Genomic DNA, 22,716 nt, shown 5'->3' on the forward strand with positions numbered 1-22,716 from the left:
ATAGTGGCGCTAGGTGTTGGGAGAAAAAGAAAGGAAGGAATCAAAGAGATTTCAAGAGCGGTTTCATTCACAAAGAGAAGTTGGGAAGACAGAGTTTGAGCGGTGGGAAAGGGAGAGAGAAGAATATAGATTTGGTACCTACCGCTTTTGCAGTCCCCCTCTCATCCACGCAGTTGGAAATGCAGGGCCCAAGTGCCAAAGAGCCACCGGGGGAGAGATACATTTGGGGATATTCTCTTTATTATTAATTTCTCATCAAGACTAATGTCTTCATGGTGTTTCATTCTGGTGAACTTCCTGCCCTCCTCTTCTGATGGTCCACTGAGTTTGTGTTAAAATTATACGAAAGTTGGCTGGGAGCGGTGGCTCATGCCTGTAATCCCAGCACTTTCGGGGGCCGAGGTGGGCGGATCACGAGGTCAAGAGATCGAGGCCAACATCCTAACAAGGTGAAACTCTGTCTCTACTAAAAATATAAAAATTAGCTGGGCGTGGTGGTGTGCGTCTGTAGTCCCAGCTACTAGGAAAGCTGAGGTAGGAGAATCACTTGAACCCGGGAATTGAAGGTTGCAGTGAGCCGAGAACGTGCCACTTCACTCCAGCCTGGCAACAGAGCGAGACTCCGTCTCAAAAAATATATATATATAATATATAATAATATAATATATATATAATATAATATATAATATATAATATATATAATATAATAATATATATATAATATATAATATAATATATAATTATATATATAATATATAAAAATATATTATATATGCGCAAAAGTTTTTAAATTATGAGAAACCAGGGACTCCGTGGCTTACAGGTTTATTCACGAGTGGATGCACTAAGCATAGAACATTGCAGAGAAATGACTTTGGTGGCTGACAAAGTGGAGACTCAGGCCTTAGAGAGGGAGTCTTTGGTCTTCTCCAAACACATTTCAAAATCCATTAGTGGAATATCATTCATATATTTTGGAAAGTTAACTTGCACCAACACGTGCAGACTGCCTTAGAAGGACAGACCTCTGCATGGAGCCAAGTCACAAGACACCTGGACACCGGGTAGTACCCCAGCAGGCAGGTGGGGGTGGGGGACCAGATGCAGCAGGACAAAGGACAAAATAGAGCCTGGGTCGGACTTCCCCAGGAAGGACTCTGCACTCAGCTGCCTTCCAGCCTCTTCTGAATTCCACCAACCCTTCCTCAGCACTTCCTGCCTTGTTTTGTTTTTTGCTTAATTCACTTTTTGCCAGACTAGACGTTTCCTAGGCTTAGGCACACACATCATTATCACATGTATGAAAATGCACCCATAGCCTACATTAATAACTGATTAATAACTGCATCTTGCTGTAAATTTTTATGATCTTGACTTTCAGCTTTTGTATGAATAATTCATTTTGTTCATGTGATTTAGACTTTATTATATTTATATATAATTATGCAAGAGTTACGTTGCAGGTGCCTAGATTCTCCAGACATTTCATTAAGTTTTATTTACTTTGATTTTTCCAGTTTCCTTTCCTTATTTTGGGGCCACTGTGTTTCAGTCTCCAACGTTTCCACAGGCCCTAGGCGACATGACAGTGCTGCAGGAATCCAGCCTTATATTCCTAAGAACCTCTCACAGCCCCTCTCACGTAGGGAGCTCTGATGAATGAATGAAAGAGCGAATGAACGAGTGAATGAATGAGGTGAATAAAGTTTCTTCCAAGTTTTCTCTCCAAGGTCGGTTCTCTTCTCATTCTTCTGGAATCTCAGCCTTGCCTGCAGGCTGGGCAGGAGAGCCTCTCGCCCCGCTAACACCAAAACTGCGACCTTGGAGGATCGTGTCCTGGGCCCGGCCCTCAGCCCATCCCGGCAAAGTCCGCCTGGGGCCGGGGTCGGGACAGTGGCCGCAGCGTGGAGCGCAGCCGGTGCCCAGGCAAAGCCTGTGCGCATGGGCGGTGCGGCGCCCTCCCCCGAGTTCCCTCCCCCACTGCAGGTGAGTCGCGGCGCCGCGGCCCCCACCCCGCGCAGCCCCGGGGGTGACGTCAGGCCTCTGGACCGCGCTCCGCCCCGCCCCTGCAGGCAGCGCTGAGGGACCGCGACTCCGCGGTGGAACCCCGTCCCGCTGCGGTAGAGGCCGGCTGCCGCAAGCAGAGGGGGCGACCGGGCGCTCGAATGTGCTGCGGCAGCGGCGGCTGCCAGACGCTAGGACGAGGAGTCTGCAGTCAGAGCGGCAGCCTCCTGCCGCGGCCCACCTGCCCCGCGGCCCCACAGCCGGTGTCAGCGCAGCGCGCGGGCCACAGCGGGATCCGCACCCGCCGCCTCGCGGGATCGCCGGGCGCCCAGCCAGCCTCAGCTGTCCATCTACGCACGAGCCAGCCAATCGCGTGCCACTGCTCCAGCCGCACCTCCCGGAGCCTATGACGGGCGTAAGAGGCAGCCTATGAGATTGGGGCTTCGGTGGTCTGGGCTGGGAGCGGGAGCCAATGAGCATCATTCCAGGTGGGTGGAGGGAGCCGGACTCGGGAAGGTAGCTTCGTTCGGGTTGCTAACGTCTTCCCTTGGAGATGGGCGCGCAAACCAACCAGTGGGTCTGGGGGCGGCGGTGACGGGCGTGGAGCTGGCCCAATGAGGGTGGGAGTGGGTGGGGCAGCCCAGAGCAGCAGTGCTAAAGGAGCCCGGCGGAGGCAGCGGTGGGTTTGGGACTGAGGCGCTGGATCTGTGGTCGCGGCTGGGGACGTGCGCCCGCGCCACCATCTTCGGCTGAAGGTGAGAGGTGCGGCTGCTTGGGTCCGAGTGCACGGCCCAGGGCAGGGGGACAGTTTGTGGAGAGAGGAATGGATGCTGGGCTGAGGGGCCCGGGCAGCACTGGAGGGCAGGAACGGGGGACCGAAGCGGGAGCTGGGGAAGACAGAGGGGCTTCTGAGCTGTAGGGTTCGTGCTGCGGGGACCTTAGGTTAGTTTGAACAGGGTCCTGGGCTGGGGGCAGTGGGACCCCAGTGGGTGGAGATGGATAGACTCCCAGACGGGCAGGGAATGAGGTCCTTGTGAAACCCCTGCGGGGATCAGGGCCTAGGTGTGCAAGAGGGCGACCCCTGGGGGGCTGGGGATGGAGATCTGGGGCTGGGGACGTGAGGACCAGGTTTTCGGTGTGTGGGATCCCTGGGGACGCTTGGTCGAGGGGCCAGTGTCCCAGCCGAGGTTTCGGCGTGCCCCGCGAGCCAGTGTCTGCCTCCCAGGAGAGGAGGGGATTCTAGCGGGGCTGGAAAGCGCAGTCCCGGCGGTCGAGTGGCGGGGGCGCTGGACAGGAAGGGCCCCTGCCTGGGTTGCTGGGGGGGTGGTTAGGCCTGGCCGGACCGGGTCCCCCGGAGCGCTGGAGGGGTTCACCAAAGGCTTGGAAGGCGGGCGGCGCGCGCCCGACCCGTGGGTGGAGGGACAGGAGGGCAGAGACTCTGCGCGGCCGGGGGAGCGCGCGGCGGGTGAGGGGCTCCGGAGCCGGCCGCGGGCGTGGGGAGGGTCGGACTCCACCGGCGCCGGAGAAGGAGCGCGGGAGGGGGGCGTCCTGCCGCGCCCTCCATGGAGCGCCTAGGCAGGGGGTGGACGCCCGGCGAGGCCCAGGCGGTTTGGGGGGGCGAGGCGGGAAATGTGGCGGGGCGCGCTGCAGCAGGACGGCCGGGGGGGAGGGTCAGCACTCGCCTCGGGATCCCTTTATTGTGTAAGCGAGCTGGGAATGGCTCGCCGCAGTCTCTTCATTGCCTTCTGCAGTTGGGGGTCACACCCGGATCCCATAAAATCGGACTGGAATTGGGTCGGAGGGAAGTTGAAGCCGCGGAGTCCTGCCATTTGCGGGGGCTTTGTGGGCCTGTGGTGGGCGGATGCGGCCCTGGGAAGCGGGAGGCCCCCAGCCAGGCCTGTTTGGAACTAGGGCCTTAGGAAGGAGGTTGGCGACTCGGCGGGTCAGACCTGGGCTGGGGAGGTTTGGATAACGTGGCCTCTGCCTATAGCCGTTATCTGTTTCTTTAGGGCCTCTGCAGCTCCCTTCAAGATCACTGCGGTGGATGGAAGGGGGTGGGGTGGGCTGGGGTGGGGTAGGGGAAAGCAGGCGGGGTAGATGCAGACTGCAGATGAAACAAAGACGGCTGTTTTCGCTGAATAATGTAATACCAAACATAATACTTTGGCTTTGCTGAGATTTTGTTTTTTAACGTTGAAACTGAGGATTCTTTGAGTCAGGTTTAATTATTCTTGATAGTATCTCACTCTGGAAAACTTTATAATCTATTTATTGTTTTATCTCCATCAATCTGGCTTTATTAATTATTCTTTGAGTCCCTTGCTTTTGATGTTTAAGTAAGCCCTGTCTGTCTCGGGTTCTGGAAAAGTGGCCATTTTATGCATCTCCTTACTTCTGCATCTTAAATTCAGTTCTTCCGCGTCCTTATCTGGAGAAAGCATATGGTGTAATTGTGCGATATAGCACGAGCTTTGGCAGCAGAAGGATGTGACCCCTGAGAGCCTGGCTTTTCATTTGGGCTCCGTAGGGAAATCATTACAACGAAGGCAGCTGGGATGGAAGGTGAGATGGAGGAAATCTTGAAGGGCACGTTGTAGGGTGGAAGACTATGCTTCAGCGGTTTATGTACTTTGTTATCACATATGAGGAATTAAAGTTCCTGGTGTTGGATCCTAGTTTTGGAAATATTTAACACAGTATAGAGATATTAATTGGGAGATGGGGCAGGCCATAAGTAGCAATAGTGGCCTTTTGCGTTTGGTTTGTGTTTGTGATCCCTGGGTTAAGGATTTTGATAAATTAGCAGACTTGTCCCGCCCTGTCATGTAAATGACCTCAGTGGTAGCAATACACAAATTGGGACAGTTCTGTTTTAGCTCATCTGTTATAGATGGATGCTCTGTCATGGATAATTTATCCATCCTTCTTGTTTGCCTTTCTATATGCAGGCCGTTCATAAAATTGAATTGTTTGCCTCTGTCCACACTTACAGTAAGTGCTGCGAGGGGGTTGATAACTTTGCTGGGTGGCATTTCATTGGAAGTGAAAAATGACCTGGGGGTGGAGTCCCAGGGGTGTGTGTGTCAAACCACTGAAAGGGATGGGAACTTCGGCTCTGTAGGGGGCTAATTCATACACAGATAAATGATTTAATTATAATTAGGCAGCAATTTCAAATGACACCAATAGCCCTCAGACCATCTTTATGTATGCTAACAAAAAGACTCCTGTTTATCCTTATTTCCCCTAAGTTATGGGTATCTTTTTCTATAAAATATAAAACCTTTGCCAGATGTTTTGTTGGCCAGTCCTATACTTTTTAAGCCATAATGGATTGGGTTTTTATTTAGTAGAAAGGTAGTATGTAGCATTGTATACTACACACCCTTCAAAATTTCCTCCATGTCACCTTCCATCATTGTAGCGTATAGTCTGGAGCTGAACTCTGAGTTTAATCCCAGCTCTGCTGCTTGTTAGCTGTGTGCCCTTGGGCTGGTTATTGGCTTTCTCTATACCTCAGATTCTTCATCTGTAAAATGGAGATATTAATAGTGCCTACCTCATAGGGCTGTTGTGAGGATTAAGAGTTGATATATGTAAACTGCTTAGAATAGTGTCTGGCTGTAATTAGTGATATATGACAATGGTATCTGCTGTTTTAAAAATCATAGTGTTGTCCTTTCTGCAAAGCAAAGCACCGGTGAGTGGTACACTATTAAACACCAGTATTATCCAGATTGGATACCAAATGTACAATGGAGTTAACTAAATGTATTTGACAATCACAAGTGAAGAATTAAACCGAACAAAATATCTTCAATGGTCTCATGAACTCTGTCAGTCAAACAATAATATGAGCACTTTCCACCTGCAAAGCCCTCCGGTGCAGCGCAGGGTAGGTTAAGAAGAAAGTCAGGAGAACAGTACAAAATGTTAGGAGAAGGAAAAGGATTAAATTGCCACATTGACCTGAAAAGAACTTCTGAAAGGATGGCATTTGGGTCAGAAGTTGAAGGAATAATAGCTTTTTGGTTGTGGAGAAGTTGAATTTCACTTTAAGGGTTAGGACCATTCAAGTAAGTATTGATCAATAAATACAGAGCCTCTGTTATATACCGGGGACTAGACAAAATGCTCAAGATACAGCATGGAACAGACAACTATCCTCATAGTGTTTAGTTGTAGAAGTGTCAGAAAAAGTGAAAGTAATTGGTAATCCTACTACCCAGTAAAGACCCAGTGAATATTTATTCTGTTAAAAAAAAAAAAAATACACGCGTGTATGTAGTCTTCCCCACAAAATTGGGAGCATGCTGTGTAATTACACTTTTGTGTTCTATCGGGTTTTTAAAAAATACTAAATTACAAGTATTTCCCCATCTAGAAAAAGTGCTGATAAATTTAAGATGTCTCAATTTGATAAAATAATTTTAAGATATATAATCTACTGTTTCTAGACCTGTTCTAGAAGTTATTTGTTAAATTATGCTAATTTATAGTCACCTGCTAAATTTAAGCATCTAATTACGTGTCCAATGTAAAACTTAAGAAGTGTGTGCATGTCTACTGACAGCAAGACAGTTTCCTAAGTCCTCTGCAGGATATGCAGTTTACACCTGATAAGAATAGTAAGAGAAACTTATTATATTTTGCTATGTATATTATATTTTGTTGTATATTTTCTTTTAATAGATTCTATCCTTCTGAAAGGTGGAGTGTGTATCCTATTATTTCTCTTCAAATTTACCTATGATGTTTCCCACCTTGAAGCCATGCCTCCTTTCTTCTTTTCTAAAATTTTTTATTTTACTTATTATTATTATTATTATTATTTTGAGACAGAGTCTCATTCTGTTGCCCAAGCTGGAGTGCAGTGGTGTGATCTCGGCTCACTACAACTTCTGCCTCCTGGGCTCAAGAGATCTTCCTGCCTCACCCTGCCGAAGAACTGGGACTGCAGGCTTGTGCCACCAAGCCCGGCTAATTTTTTGTATTTTTTGTAGAGATGGGGTTTTGCCATGTTGCCCAGGCTGGTCTTGAACACCTGGACTCAAGCGATCTACCTGCCTTGCCCTCCCAAAGTGCTGGGATTACAGGCGTGAGCCACCCCGCCTGGGCTCCTTTCTTCTTACCAGTGTGCAATGTTTAAGTTGGAAAGAGAAGACTTGTTGTTAATGTTATTAGACCAGTCCCTAGAGGTAATGGGCTTTTAAAACTATTATGCAGAATGTACGTGTACCCATGAGTGTTTTCTGTATTGCCCTCTCCCAAGAGGATGCCTTGGAAGACTACTGCAAGTTTAGGTATAAAATGTATTAGCAATTTTATTTGTATAGAAGTTTTAATAACATTAATCACGTTTTGTGATTTTTTTCATTTCATCTTATTTTACGATTTTTGTTTTATCCAACTCTATAACCTTTAAGACATCAACGTGTTATATAAACTGTTATGAATTAGTCTAGAATTGGTTTTCAACCTCTTTTTCTACTCTAACGTATCTGCTGGTAGCAGTGGCGCACCATAGCAACCACAGAACTTTGGAGCAGTGGTTGTCAAATGTGTCCTGGGACCAGCAATGGCAGCAGCATCTGGGAACTTGTTAGAAATACAAATTCTAAGGCTCAGGCTGGGCGCGGTGGCTCACGCTTGTAATTCCAGCACTTTGGGAGGCCCAGGCGGATGGATCACCTGAGGTAAGGAGTTCAAGACCAGCCTGGCCAACATGGTGAAACCCCACGTCTACTAAAAATACAATAATTAGCCGGTCATGGTGGCAGGTACCTGTAATCCCAGCCACTTGAGAGGCTGAGGCAGGAAAATCACTTGAACCCTGGAGGCAGAGGTTGCAGTGAGCTGAGATGGCACCCACTGCACTCCAGCCTGGGTATCAGGGTGAAACTCCGTCTCAAAAAAAAAAAAAAAAAAGTTCTCAGGTTCTACCCTCTACCTACTGAATCAGGTACTCTGGGATACAGCCCAGCGATCTGCATTTTAATAAACCCTGTAGGTGCCGCAAATGCATGCCAGAATTTGACAGCCGCTACTATAGAGGGTGAGTATTTGTAATGCATTACATTGCAACAAATACTTTCTGAAGAATCTTAGCTATTTGGTTCTAGTAAATTATTTTTTAAAATTTATTTTTGTTTGTTTGTTTTCGAGATGGAGTCTCGCTCTGTCACCCAGCCTGGAGTACAGTGGGATGATCTCGGCTCACTGCAACCTCCGCCTCCCAGGTTCAAGCAATTCTCCTGCCTCAGCCTCCTGAGTGACTGGGATTACAGGCACCCACCACCATGCCTGGCTAATTTTTTGGTATTTTTAGTGGAGATGGGGTTTCACCATGTTGGCCAGGCTGGTCTCGAACTCCTGATCTCAGGTGATCCACCCATCTTGGCCTTCCAAAGTGCTGGGATTGCAGGTATAAGCCACTGCACCCAGCTGGTTCTAGTAAATTATTATTAGGGGTTAAAGGGCTAGAATGTGTAACCACTATCAGTGATTAGTCTTTCAGGATACAAATAGAGCCCTTTAGAATCTAGAGAAAGTTATGGCACATATATGCACACACTAAGTGCATAATATTTTTATACCATTTCAGGGATTTAGTTGAACTTGAGATTAGCTGATGGACTCAAGAACCTCTGAACAACCTTAGACTACTTTATGATTTCCTTTTGCCTACAGAGAACCCCTAGCATTTTTGGCTAGGAGAGTGGAGTGAAGGGAGGGGAGAAGTGGGGATTGGATAGAGCAAGAGTAGGCACTCAGTTGGCTTCTTCTGTTGGTTTGAGTGAAGTCATGGAAACTATGCCTATGAAATTTATAATAACTTGGAGTTCGAAGTAGCAGCAAAAATGTTTAAGTTGGTATCAAATCCCAAAAGGATCCTGTCAGGCAATCATGATGAGTCACATCAGCAGGATGATGATGATGAATGTAAAATCCTGTCATTTGGTTCAAAAAGCTAATGCAGAAGTAGAGGAGGGGACGTAACTTAGCCACAAAGTGATGGAGCTTTCTCTGCTAGCTCTTTGGGAGCCAATAGTAAATGGGTGCTAAATAAACCAACTAGGTCTTGAGATACATTAATTGTAAATGTCACAGAACCAGTACTTTCCTCGATGTGGCCAAGATTGTTGATGGTTCCTTTTTCTTCTGCACTGGTCAGACCGTATCGGGGCTATGATGTCTGCTTCTGGGCCACACACTTTAGAGGGAAGACAAGCATGTTGGAGTCTGTTTAGGCAAGAGATCGGGCAGGGGAAGGAGTCTTGGTGAATGAGGGGTGGAGGAGCTGCAGGGTGGGAATGGAGGCGTGAACAGCTACCATGACATATTCGAAAGGCTGCTGTGTGAAGCCAAGTTATGCTTGTGTTTTGTAGCCTCTGTTGATCACATTAAGACCTCATGGGGCCATAGAAAAGCTATAGGGAGACTGATTTGGGTTATTCATGAGAAGAACTTTAAGTCTGTTATCTGAGGCTAGAATGGGAGGCATGTTTTAGATTCTTTAGATTCTTTACTCCTCTGACAATCATGTGTTTTTGTAGCTATTTCCTTGTGGTCATATTAATGCCGGTACCACTTCATGAACCTTTTATTACCCATCTTTGTTTTCTTTTTTTTCCCTTTTTAACTCCCTGTTTAATTTGTGGTGAGGGTGAAAGAGGAGATAAAGAGAGAAAAAAAAAAAGGTCAACCTGTAACTTTGCCTTTTCTTCTGTTTTTTTTTTTTTTTTCAGCCCTCAGTAACTGAGGGCAAACCGGTTCATCAGACAACCAGAGCCGTAATTTGTGGTCACCCCTGAAATTAACCTTGGAAACTCGGTTAGTATGGCTGTGAAGAGGTATACCCCAGCCCCTTAACACAGAGTTAATGCTTAATCTAAGGTTTTAAGTTTCGTAGGAAAGAAAAACGTATACATTCTTTTGTGTTTCTTAAACATCTAATTTTGCGCTCCTCCTCTTCTCTTAGAGGCGATTGCTCTTGGATCCTTCCACTTATAATGGCGCAGAGAACTGGGCTCGAAGATCCAGAGAGGTATCTCTTTGTGGACAGGGCTGTCATTTACAACCCTGCCACTCAAGCTGATTGGACAGCTAAAAAGCTAGTGTGGATTCCATCAGAACGCCATGGTTTTGAGGCAGCTAGTATCAAAGAAGAACGGGGAGATGAAGTTATGGTGGAGTTGGCGGAGAATGGAAAGAAAGCAATGGTCAACAAAGATGATATTCAGAAGATGAACCCACCTAAGTTTTCCAAGGTGGAGGATATGGCAGAATTGACGTGCTTGAATGAAGCTTCCGTTTTACATAATCTGAAGGATCGCTACTATTCAGGACTTATCTATGTGAGTATTGCTTCCAAATAATCATGTGAAGCGGTAGCTAGGAATTAATGTAAATTATACATCTTGTCATAATCAAATGACAATGTGGAATGCCCAAACTCTCTGTTTAACATGTCTGTTTCTATTTAAGCAAGATTTGTTGCTTGCTTACCCAAGTCTTGCTTTTCTGTGAATCTTAACACATTAAGTTTAAATAATACAGCCTGCAATTACATATAATAAAATGGCATTTGAAGACTTTTGTAGTGGTGTTCTGGAGCATAATAAGGTGGGAGAGAGCGTGCAACAGGAAGACCAGAAGGTTTAATAAGGTAAAGAGAGTTGCATTAATAGGATGCAGACAGCAAAACGGTAGAAAATCAAGTGCATACCCAAGAGAGTAAAGTGAACGGGCTGTAAGCTTAGAAATTTCTGTGGACAGCATGAACAGCTTCACTGGATGTGGGGAACTAGGAAAGATGAATGCTGAGGTTTTTAAGAGGAAACAATTAGGGTAAGATTGAGGCTGGCTGGGGTCGTCCTGTGGTTAGCTGCTGACATGAATGTTGAAGTCACCAACTATGTCATTGACCATGTAGAAGTTATTGAAAATCATAAGGGATGATGTAGAGAGGAAAAATGTAAGCCAGATACTAAAAATGACAAAATAGGTTTGCGGGAAAGGTAGACAGGTGGCAGTGATTTGAAGGAGGTGGCATGTATGGGACTTCAACTGACGATGAAGAGAAGTAGGGAGAAAAGTTGATGGTCGTGGTTTGAAATTGGAAAAGGGTTGTTGAATTTTACACAAGGAGTGTGCTACTGAAGGTCATGAATAATTCAAACTTCAGTCAATCAGAGGTAGTTTTCCCACAGAATTAGTTTAAGGAATATTTCTGAAGTGCCCCCTGTGCTCTAGGTGCTGGGGGTAGTACAGTGAAGAAGACAGGCCAGGTCTCTGCCTTTGTGAAATGTCCAAGGAGGAAATGAAACAGGGCTATGGAGAGAGTAAGTAGGAGGATGGCTTTCCCCAGCGGGTCCGTTAAGGGCTGTTTGTGAAGGTAGCATTTGAGCTGGAGTCTGACTGGTGGGAGGCAGCTAGCCATAAGAAAAGCTGAGAAAAAGAATGATTCATTCATGACCTTTGCCAGAGTAGTTTCAGCCAAGCCTGATAGATCTCCCTTATTTTCTTTTCTATGAGATAGGAGAGTAAGAGGCCACAGGGTTGGAACTGTGGCTTGAGGAGAATGGAAAGGCTTAGGAACAACCCTTATCCAATTTCAGACTAAGCCAGGGATAAGAAAGCAACTGGAGAGTGGCATTGAGAGTCCAGCTGAGACTGAATAACCACGTGTAGGGCGACCGCAGTTTTGTCTGGCTATGTGATTTTGCCAGACCATGGGATTGCCCCAGGTCTGTGAGTGTGGGGGCTTTGGATCTCCATGGCTCCCACAGTGAGAGGGGGATTCAGTGGCCGTCTTTAGAGTCCTGGTTCAGTAGGAATGGGAGTCTGGCTGGGAGGGGCTGATGGATCAAGGCCTGGAGGTTTTCAGAATGTTGATGAACAGGGATCATGGAGTGAAGGGGTGAGAAAACTGCAAACTTAGGAGGTTGTGGTCAGACTGTAATGTCGACGTGTAAGATTTGAGAGGTGGATCAGTTTCAGATGAAGCCCATTGCAATCAGGTATGCAGGTATGGAAATGTGATGTCACCATCAAAAGCTGTGCAGTGTCAAGAGGAGCCAGGCTGCCTTTCTGCCAGCCTTCACCTTGATTTCCCACACTGGCAGCTGGAGGTAGCTGCAAAGGGAGCTAAATAGAAAAGGAATGAAAGAAAGGACAGGTTTTTTTGTTTTTGTTGTTTTTGTTTTGCAGCCATTTCACATAATTCAGAGATTTTACAGTTATCGCTTATGAGTTTGTTGGATTTTTTTTCCAACTTAACTCACGGACAACCGGAGTGAACTTCTGAGTTTCTTCTCAAAGCACAGCCTCCTTCTGCAGGAGAATCTGGGTTTTTCTCAAAGACTCAAGGTCACACAGAGGTGGGGGTTTGGGAGGATCGTATCTTCAATTTGTTGGGTGGAGAAAGGGTTCTTACCTAAGGTTCTAGTTGGAGAACTTGACTCTAAAGTCTGTCTCGTCAAGAGGATGGGGTTGAGGAGAGCCATGCTAGCATTGTGATAAATATGTATTGGGCTTTGAAATTAACCAGCCAGTTGAGATGATCAGTTGAGGTGCAATGATACAGATACTAGGATAATTTGGGTAGAACCTTTTTTGGACGTATTTCTATAGATAAGATATAACAAAAACTTATTTAAACAAATTAGGTTGCTAACAGATTTAGTTATGTTCTTTTCTCACCTTTTCTTTGGATTTATTCTCTCTGACCCCCAATTTCTCAGGTCATTAATTTTCATCTTCTTTCCTAATAAAACAGTTTAAAAACTGTAAATGTCTTCTCTAATACTGTTTTAGCTCACATCACAAGTTTCTATATATAGTATTTATTCTTCAGTTCTAAATATTTTCTAATTTCTACGATGATTACTTTAACTAGTGAACCATTTAAAAGTGTATTTGTAAAATTTCAAAATGTTGATTTTTAAGTTATCTTTTTATTATTGATTTTTAAAATAATCTCAATCACAGAATGTTGTTCATATAGGAGACTTTTTTGTGTAGTATATTGTCAGCTTTTATGCGTGGTCTGTGTTTGCAAAGAATGTGTATTCTGTTATAGTTGAATATAGGATTCTATATATGGCCATTAGATTAAGCTTTTTAATTGTATTGTTTATATCTTCCATAGCCTTGCTACTTTTTGTCTGCTTGATTTGTCAGTTACTAAGTGTGTGAAAAATCTCCCATTGTGTTTTATCAACGAAGTATGCATCCCTAAATGACACAGTTTAGTTTTGCCGGTTTTTGTTTTTGTTTTTATTTTGAGACAGTCTTGCTCTGTCGCCCAGGCTGGAGTGTAGTGGTGCGATCTTGGCTCACTGCAACCTCTGCCTCCTGGTTCAAGTGATTCTCCTGCCTCAGCCTCCCTATTAGCTAGGATTACAGGCTCGAGCCACCATACCCAGATAATTTTTTGTATTTTTAGTAGAGATGGGGTTTCACCATGTTGGCCAGGCTGGTCTTGAACTCCTGACCTCAAGTGATCCACCTGCCTTGGCCTCCCAAAGTGCTGGGATCACAGGCATGAGCCACCGCGCCTGGCCTAGTTTTGCCTGTTTTTGAATTTTTATATAAATGAATCTCCTAGTGTGTAGCCTTTTGTGTCTTTTGTTGTTGTTGGCTTAGGATTACATTTTTAAGATTTATTCATATTGTTTTACGTTGATGTAACTCAGTAGTTCCCAAAGTGTGGTCTGTATCCCCTAGGATTTCCCTGAGACCCTCTCAGGGGAACACACAAGGTTAAAACTATTTTTATAATAATACGAATATGTCATCGGCCCTTTTTACTGTTGACATTTGTAGTGATGGTGCAAAAGCAATGATAAATAAAACTCCTGACACCTTATCATGAATAAAGGCAGTGTAATAGGACCAAAGTGTACTAGAACCATTTTATTCTTCACTACCACTTATTGGCACTTTTTAAAAAAAATGCAATTTCGCTCAAGAATGTTCTTGGCAAAGCAGGAAAAATAACTGATTTTATTAAATCTCAACCTTTAGGAATACAGTTTTTTAATATTTGGTGTGACGAAATGGTAAGTATGCCTAAAGCACTTCTGATGCATATCAATGTATGATGGTTGCCTTGAGGACTAGCATGTGGGTAGTTATTTGAGTTGCAAGCTAAACTTGCTACTTTTTAAATAGAACACTATTTTCATTTGATAGAGTGGCTGATAAACTGTGGTTGCTCACACAGAGGTATTTGGCAGACATTTTCTTGAAAATGAACAAAACGAGCCTGTCACTTCAAAGAAAATAACTGACTGTATCTGTTGCCAATGATAAAATTTGAGTTTTTATGTCAAAATTAGAATTTTAGGAAACTTGTATCTACCACCATGAACTTGACAGCATGTCAATACTTAAAAACCTTTCTGATATGATAGATGGTGATAATAATGAAAGTGGGTTTTTTTGATGTCATATAGTGAAATGTCATCATTTGAAAGACTTGCATAATTTAATGATGTGTGTATGGTGTCACAAAATCATACATGGGTAAAAAGACTTACTCAATACGCAAGATAAACTAGTAGATTTTGATGCAGTGGAATATGAGAAGTTCACTGATAGGGTTTCAGATGGTACCTTGCATCTAATTTTTAAGAAATTATCACTTGTTGGCCGGTCACAGTGACTAATAATGCCTGTAATCCCGGCACTTTGGGAGGCTGAGGCGGGCAGATCACCAGAGGCCAGGAGTTTGAGACCAGCTTGACCAACATGGAGAAACCCTATCTCTACTAAAAATACAAAATTAACCAGGCCTGTTGTCCCAGCTACTTGGGAGGCTAAGGCAGGACAACCCAGGAGACAGAGGTTGCAGTGAGCCGAGATCGTGCCATTGCCCTCCAGCCTGGGCAACAAGAGCGAAACTCTGTCTCAAAAAAAAGAAAAAATGAAATTGTCACTTGTTAAGTGTTAGTAGTGTCAAAGATAAGTATCCACGATTATCTGAAAAGACTGTTAAACCGTTCCTCTCTTTTCCAACTAAATATCTGTAAGTCTGCTTTTCTTCATGTGCTTCATCCAAAACAACGTATTACAATAGACTGAATACAGAAATAGACATGAAAATTGAGTTGTTTTCGATTAAGCTAGACAATAAAAGTTTTGCAAGAATGTAAAACAGTGCCATTCTTCTCACTTTTGTTTTGGAAATGAAAAGTTATTTTTCATAAGAAATGTTATTTATGTTAACATGTAATGTATTTACTGTTTTAGAATGAATAGATATTTGTAAAACTTTATATTTTATATGAAACAAAAGGTCTTTGGGGTCCTTAATAATTTCTAAGAGTGCAAAAAGGCCCTGAAATTTTAAAAGTTTGAGTAGTTTATTCATTTTTGTTGGAATATAGTATTCCATCATAGTATTTTGGCCCAGTAAATTTATCTAACTATTCCACTGTTTTGTACACTGTTTTTTTCTGTCTTGGTAATATTATGGTCAGTGCTTCAATGAACAGCCATATACATGTACTTAGTGCACAATAAGCATGCCTTTCTGTAAGGTGTGTAACTGGGAGTGGAATTCCTGGATGATAGGATATGCATATCTGTAACTGATATCTTCAGCTTTTCTAGATAATGTCTGATTTAGTTAGAGTCTCAGAAGGAAACAGAAGGCTCTCAAACTAGGTATTTGAGAGTTTAATAAAGGGTTTTACAAATAATGTGGGTAGGGTTTAAAAAAATAAATGAGTACTAGTGCAGTATCTCAGTAGTAGTGACGGCTGAGAGCCCTTGAAACATCTTGATCTTTAAAGAAGTCTTAGGAAAGAGCTGTTGCCTCAACTCAGAGAGGTACCTGTATGGAGAGGGCTACCTGACAGGAATTGCCTTCCTTAGAGGCATGAAAGTCAGCTCATGGTCAGGAGGGAGCCTAGGGAATAAATATCCTGACCTTCTGTTCTCACCCTTAGTCTCCTGTTGATGTCTACCATTGGTTGAACTCAGTTTGAAGCCAGAGGGGAAGGGAATTTGATGATTCTTTCCTTAGAGTCAGCCTTAATTCGGTCTGGAATTGAATGTTGTGTATGGTGTGAGGTTGGGACAAGATTCATTTATTTTTCCATATGGCTAGCCAGTTGACCCAGTTTACTAAAACATAATCTTTTCTCCACTGCTCCGAAGTGGCATCTTAGTCATAAATTAGGGTTCATAAGTATGCTTTTGACTCTATTGTATTTCCTGGGTCCATGTGCCTATCTTCTAGCTAATATCACATTTTCTTAATTATTACAGCTTTATAATGTGTCTTGGTGTTTAGTGTGGTAAATCCTCTCCTTTTTGTCCTTTAAGATTGTTTTGGCTGTTAAGTTCTTGGCATTTCAATACAATTTTAGAATCTGCTTGTCAGTTTTTCATTTACGCACACAGCCTTGTTGAAATTTTGATTGGGATCTTATTGATTCTGTAGATCAGTTTGGGGAGAAATTAGATCTTTATAATATTTTATCTTTAATTCCTGAGTAAACTCATTTGTTTAGTTCTAAATTTTTATTAATATTGTTTTATAGTTTTCTTTGTAGAGGCCATGAGCATCTTTTGTCATTTATTTTTGGATATTTTATTTTATTTGAATATTATTTAAATGGTGTTTAAATGTTTCCCTTATTATTCATATGGTATATAGATAATATGTACATAATTGTTACCATTATGTAGAAATACTGTATTTTTTACAGTTAATTTTTGTATATTGACTTTATCTTCAGTGACCTAAGTTTACTTATTGGTTATAACAGTTTAGCCAAAAATTCTATCGGATTTTCTATGAGCACACATGTTGTCCACAAATAATGAGTTTTATTTTTTACTAAATCTTATACTTTTTTTTTTTTTTTGGAGACAAGGTTTTGCTCTGTCAACCAGGCTGGAATGCAGTGGGATACTCGTGGCTTAATACACCCTCAACCTCCTGGGCTCAAGTGATCCTCCCACCTCAGCCTCCCGAGTAGCAGGGACCACAGGCACGTACCACCATGCCTGGCTGATTTTTGTGTTTTTGTAGAGACAGGGTTTTGCCGTGTTGCCCAGGCTGGTCACGAACTACTCGGCAAAAGCAATCCACCTGCCTCAGCCTCCCAAACTGTTGGGATTATAGGCATGGGCCACCATGCCCAGCCAGTTCACACACATTTCTTTTGCTTGCTTTATTGCACTGTCTAGGCCGGGCACGGTGGCTCAAGCCTGTAATCCCAGCACTTTGGGAGGCCGAGACGGGTGGATCACGAGGTCAGGAGATCGAGACCATCCTGGCTAACATGGTGAAACACCGTCTCTACTAAAAAATACAAAAACTAGTCGGGCGAGGTGGCAGGCGCCTGTAGTCCAGCTACTCGGGAGGCTGAGGCAGGAGAATGGCATAAACCTGGGAGGCAGAGCTTGCAGTGAGCTGAGATCCGGCCACTGCACTCCAGCCTGGGCGACAGAGCGAGACTCCGTCTCAAAAAAAATAAAATAAAATATTGCACTGTCTAGAATTTTCAGTACAGTGGTTTTTGAACAGAAGTGATAATCAGAGGCATCCTTGTATCATTCCTGATCTCAGAGGGAAAGCTTTCAACATTTCATCATTAAGAATGATATTTGCTGTAATTGGTGTTTTTTTAAATACTGATTCTTTATCAGATTAGGGGAGATTTTCTTGTATTCCTGAATGGGTGATTTTTTTTATCTTGAATGGATGATTTAAAAAAAAAAATGGATGTTAATTTGTCAAATGTTTTTCATTATTTAATGAGATGATAATGTGATTTTTCTTCTTATTTTGGTATTGTGGAGAATTATGCATATTTTTGAGTGTAAATTAACCTTGCAAGGACCAGCTATTCTTCATATATACACAAAGAGAGAGTGAGATTCCTAGATTCTGTTTGCTAGTATTTTGTTTAGGATTTTTGCATCTATATTCATCCGTGAGATTAACTTAAAATTTTCCTTTCTTATAATACCTTTGTCATATTTTGCTATCAAGATTATGCTGGTTTTATCAAATGAATTGGGAAATGTTTCATCTTTGTTCTCTGGAAGAGTTTGGATAGATGTTATTTCTTTTTAAAGTAATGATAGTGTTGTCTTTGTGGGGAAGTTTTTCTATAATAGATACAGAACTTTTCAGATTTTTATGTGTGTGGTTTTTTTTTAATCTTTTTTTTTTTTTTTTTTTTGAGACAGGGTCTCGCTCTGTCACCCAGGCTGGATTGCAGTGGTGCAATCATAGCTCATATGCAGCCTTGAAATCCTGGGCTCATATGATCTTCCTGCCTTAGCCTCCTGAGTAGCTGGGACCACGCCCGGCAAATTTCTGTATTTTTTATAGATGGGATTTCACCATGTTGGCCAGTCTTGTCTCGAAACCCTGAACTCAAGCAATTCACCCACCTTGACCTCTCCAAGTGTTAGGATTACAGACATGAGCCGCTGCTCCTGGCCTTGTGTCAGTTTTGATAATTATGTTTGTCTAGGAATTTATCTGTTTCATCTGAATGTTCAAATTTACTGGTATAAGTTGTTCATAATATGCTTATTTTCTGTAGGATTTATAGTCCTGTTTTCTTTTATTCCTGATACTGATAGTTTATCTGTATTACCCTTTTTAAAAATGAGTGTCACCAGAGGCTTATCAATTTTTTTGTTCTTTACAAATAATAGACTTTTGACTTTGTTGGTCCTCTTTATATGTGCTTTAAAAGCTGTAAATTTCATTCTAAGTACTGCTATAGCTGTATTCTACAAGTTTTAATATGCTGCATTTTATTATCATTCAGTTGAAATTAATGAGGATGTTTTCTTTGACTCTGCGGGTAATTTAGAAGTGGATTGCCTAGGCTGGGCACAGTAGTTCGTGCCTGTAATCCTAACACTTTGGGAGGCTGAAGTGGATGAATCACTTGAGGCCAGGAGTTCGAGACCAGCCTGGCCAAAATGGTGAAACCCTGTCTCTACTAAAAATTCAAAAATTAGCCAGGTGTGGTGGCACATGCCTGTGATCCCAGCTACTCAGGAGGCTGAGGAAGGAGAATCGCCTGAACCTGTAAGGCAGAGGCTGCAGTGAGCTGAGATCGCGCTACTACACTCCAGCCTGAACAACAGAGTGAGAATCCATCTCAAAAAAAAAAAAAAAAAAAGTGAATTGTTTACTTTCTCAATCCAGGGGATCTTCAGGTTTATTTTATTATTTCTAATAGATTCCCCCCTTGGTCAAAGAACATACCTTTAATAATTTCAATCCTTTTATATTTGTTAGACTTGCTTTATGGTTTGTTATGTGATTAGTTTGGTAAAGGGTCATGATGCACTTGAAAAATATGGATACTTTATTATCTGTCATTTCAATTACTGTGAAAATCCCTTCCTTTTTACTTCTGTCCATTTTTGCTATGTACATGCTGAAGCTATTATCACGTATATACAGATGTAGAAATTTGATGTCAGATCATGGAATGGTCATTTTTAGTGATGTTATTTTCTTGCAAAGTTGACTGTTGTTTTCTTGCAAAGTCTGATATTTGCATTAGCTTCTTTTTTTTTTTTCTTTTTCTTTTTGGATTAGTGTTTGTGTGGTTAATTGCTTTCTTAACTTACTTTCAGCTTTTCTGTGCCTGTGCATTTAAAATATGTCTCTTATAAACTGCTTATGGCGGTTATTTTTGTCTCAAATCTGACAATATTTTTTAGCTGGAATGTTTAGTTTATGTACGCGTGATGTAATGACTGTTAAATTTGAGCTTAAATCTGTCCTCTGATTCATTGCTTTCTTTTTATCCTACCTGCTCTATGGTTTTTTTTAATCTTTTTTTTCCATTGGTTAATTTTTATTATTCTGTCTTTTCACCTCATTAGCTATACAGTTTTGCTGTTCTCTTAGCTATTCTTTTAGTGGCTACCTATTCTAACATGGATCCTTGACCTATTAGATATGTGGAGCCTCTTATTCCTTTGTAGACCATGATAGGTAGAGCCTTAGGTAGAGCCTGAGAACACCTGAACAATTTTCTTTCCTCTTCCTTCCTAATTTATGTGCTTTTGTTGTTTAATTCCCTCTGTATTTTAAAACCCACAAGACATATATACATTTTAATACTGTCAATATTCATTTCGTTTTATCCATTACTTTTTTTTTCCCCCACATCTTTTAGCTTCCATTCTTTTAGAAAGGGCCTCTTTTATCTGAAGTATCTACTCGTCCTTTATTTTTGAAGTTTTTTTGGTTTTTGCTGGATTTGGAATTCAGAGCCGGCGGTGGTTTTCTTTTAACATTGTGAACATGCCGTTGCATCGGGTTCTGCCTTTCGTCTTTTTCTGTTGAGAATTCAGCTTGTAGTTTGACTGTTGTTCCCTTGAAGGTCATCTGTATTTCTTTCCCCACCCCAGCCACTGGCGGTCTCTAAAATTTTCTCAGTCTTTGAATTTCAACACTTTGACTCTGATGGGCTTAGGTGAAGTTTTATTCTGTATATAGTGAGTCCTCCTTGTCTTCAAGGGATACAGTCTAAGGTCCCCAGGGGATGCCTGAAACCACAGATGGTGTTGAACCATATATAAATGATGTTTTTTCCTATACATACGTACCTTTGATAAAATTTAACTTACAGTTTAGGCATGGTAGGAGATTAACAACAATAACTATTAATAAAATAGAACAATTAAAACAATATACTTAATAAAAGTTATGTAAGTATGGTTTCTCTCCCTCTTTCAGAATATCTTATTGTACTCTTCTTGTGATGATTGGATGAATTTCTTTTTCCTAGTTCACAAATTCACAGATAGAAGATCATTCTTACCATAGATTGTAGCACCCTCAGCATATGATTTTATCCTTATTAAGTTGAAAACTTACCATACCACTTAAAGGAAGCACTTTATGGCTTCTCTTTGGCGTACCCGAATTGCCAGCATCACTACTCTTGTGTTTGGGGCTATTCTTAAGTAATATAAGGGTGACTTGAACACAGTTGATCTGAGATCTGGGAGGGCTACCAAGTGACTAATAGCTGTACAGCATGATGATGCTGGATGAAGGGATAGTTCACGTCCTGTTCACGATGGAGCGGAATTGTGCCAGATTTCATCACACTGCTCAGAACGGTGTACAATTTAAAATGTATGAACTGCTTATTTCTGGAGTTTTTCACCAATTATTTTTGGACCACAGTTGATTGTGGACAACAAACTGCAGAAAGTGAAACCACAGATAAGGGGGACTACTGCATTCAGCTTGGAGATTGTAGTGGTTTTAACTCTGGCTTGATGGCTTTTGTTGATCTGGGAAAATTCTTAGCCATTATCTCTTCAGATACTGCTTCTGCCTCATTCTTTTTTCTCCTTCTTGGGCTTACATACTTCACATGCCAGATCGTTTCACCATGTCCCATCTGCCTCTCACATTCCTCTACATTTTCATCCTTGTTTTTCCCCCATAGTTCACTCTGGCTGTTTGCTTCTGATTCAAATGTCATGTAACTAATTCTTTCTTCAGCTGTATCTAGCTTGCTGTTTAACACATGAATTCTTAATTGTAGTTCCTGGTTTTCTTTTTCTGTTTTGTTTGGTTTTTCAGTTTTAGAATTTTCATTTGGGTTTTTCCTTTAATAGTTTCCAGTTCTCTGTCAGAATTCTCAGTCATGTCTTTAATTACTTGAACATATTGTAACCCAGGGCAATAATACAAGTCAATAAAAATAGACACACAGAAGTTCCAGATATTGTCTTGGATTTCAGCCACAACTTGTTGCCTCATATGCCCAGTTATTGTGTACAAGGAATTGTGAAAATAATTTGAGACTCTGGATGGCATTAAGGTTATTCTAGAGTTTTGCTTTGGGCAGACAGGCTTAGGGAAACCAGGACATGTAGTCCATGCAGGAATTGACATCTTTTCCAACCGAGCTTCATGCTGTGTGGGGGCTGGTCTGTTTCTCATAGTCTTAACTCTTAGGGTATAGCCATCAGAGTCCCAGCTGAAAGCCTGGGGTGTTTACCACCCCCACCACCTACCTCTCCCTGAGTAGGCTGGAATGTTTTAATTTTTTGTTCTCTCAGACTTTTGTGCTGTTGAAAGCTCTGCTTAGCATCTTCTCAGCAACAGGTTTTGGGATTCATAACTATTATCTATCTAAGAAAGAAATAACAATTCCATATCATCAAATACTCAGTTACTTTTCTTATTTTCCTTATGTCTCATAAATAATCTCATAAAGAGTTGGTCAGTTCGATTCAGGATCCAAACAAGGTTGACATATTGTGATTGGTTGCTTAGTCTGTTTTGTGCTGCTATGATAAAACAACACAGATTGTATGATTTATAAACAAGAGAAGTTTATTTGGCTTATGGTTCTAGAGGCTGGGAAGTCCAGGGTCAAGGGGCTGCATCTGGTGAGGGCGTTCTTGCGGCATCATTCCACGGGAGAAGGCGGAAGGGCAAGAAGAATGTGCTCAAGAGAGAGCAAGAGATAGAGTTTATAGCCTCAAGCCCTTTTATAATTGGCATTAATCCACCGATGAAGGTGGAGCCCTCGTTGTCCAAGCACCTCTCATTAGGCCTCACCTGCCAACACTGTTGCATTGGGGATTAAATTTCCAGCACATGCTTTTGTGGGGACACAGTCAAAGCATAGCAGTTGTTATATCACTTTTAATCTCTTTCTCTTCCCTCTTTTTTTTTTTTTT

General features: G+C 42.3%; 1 protein-coding gene across 6 annotated transcripts in view; it reads left to right on the top strand.

Annotated features, from left to right (window-relative positions):
* Positions 1-2,281: 2,281 nt before the first annotated feature.
* Positions 2,282-22,716, top strand: part of MYH10 (myosin heavy chain 10) — a 157,426-nt gene continuing 136,991 nt past the window's right edge. For 2 of the 6 annotated variants that reach the window (XM_033184595.1, XM_033184590.1), the window contains exons 1-2: positions 2,438-2,492; positions 9,986-10,361. In XM_033184595.1, coding sequence (XP_033040486.1) covers positions 10,017-10,361 — 345 coding nt within the window. In that variant the 5' untranslated portion in view covers positions 2,438-2,492; positions 9,986-10,016. The other 4 variants (XM_033184593.1, XM_033184591.1, XM_033184592.1 and 1 more) reach the window with 4 other exon arrangements.

This window comes from Trachypithecus francoisi, unplaced genomic scaffold (assembly GCF_009764315.1).
Source record: "Trachypithecus francoisi isolate TF-2019V2 unplaced genomic scaffold, Tfra_2.0 Lachesis_group20, whole genome shotgun sequence".
Classification (NCBI taxonomy): Eukaryota; Metazoa; Chordata; class Mammalia; order Primates; family Cercopithecidae; genus Trachypithecus; species Trachypithecus francoisi.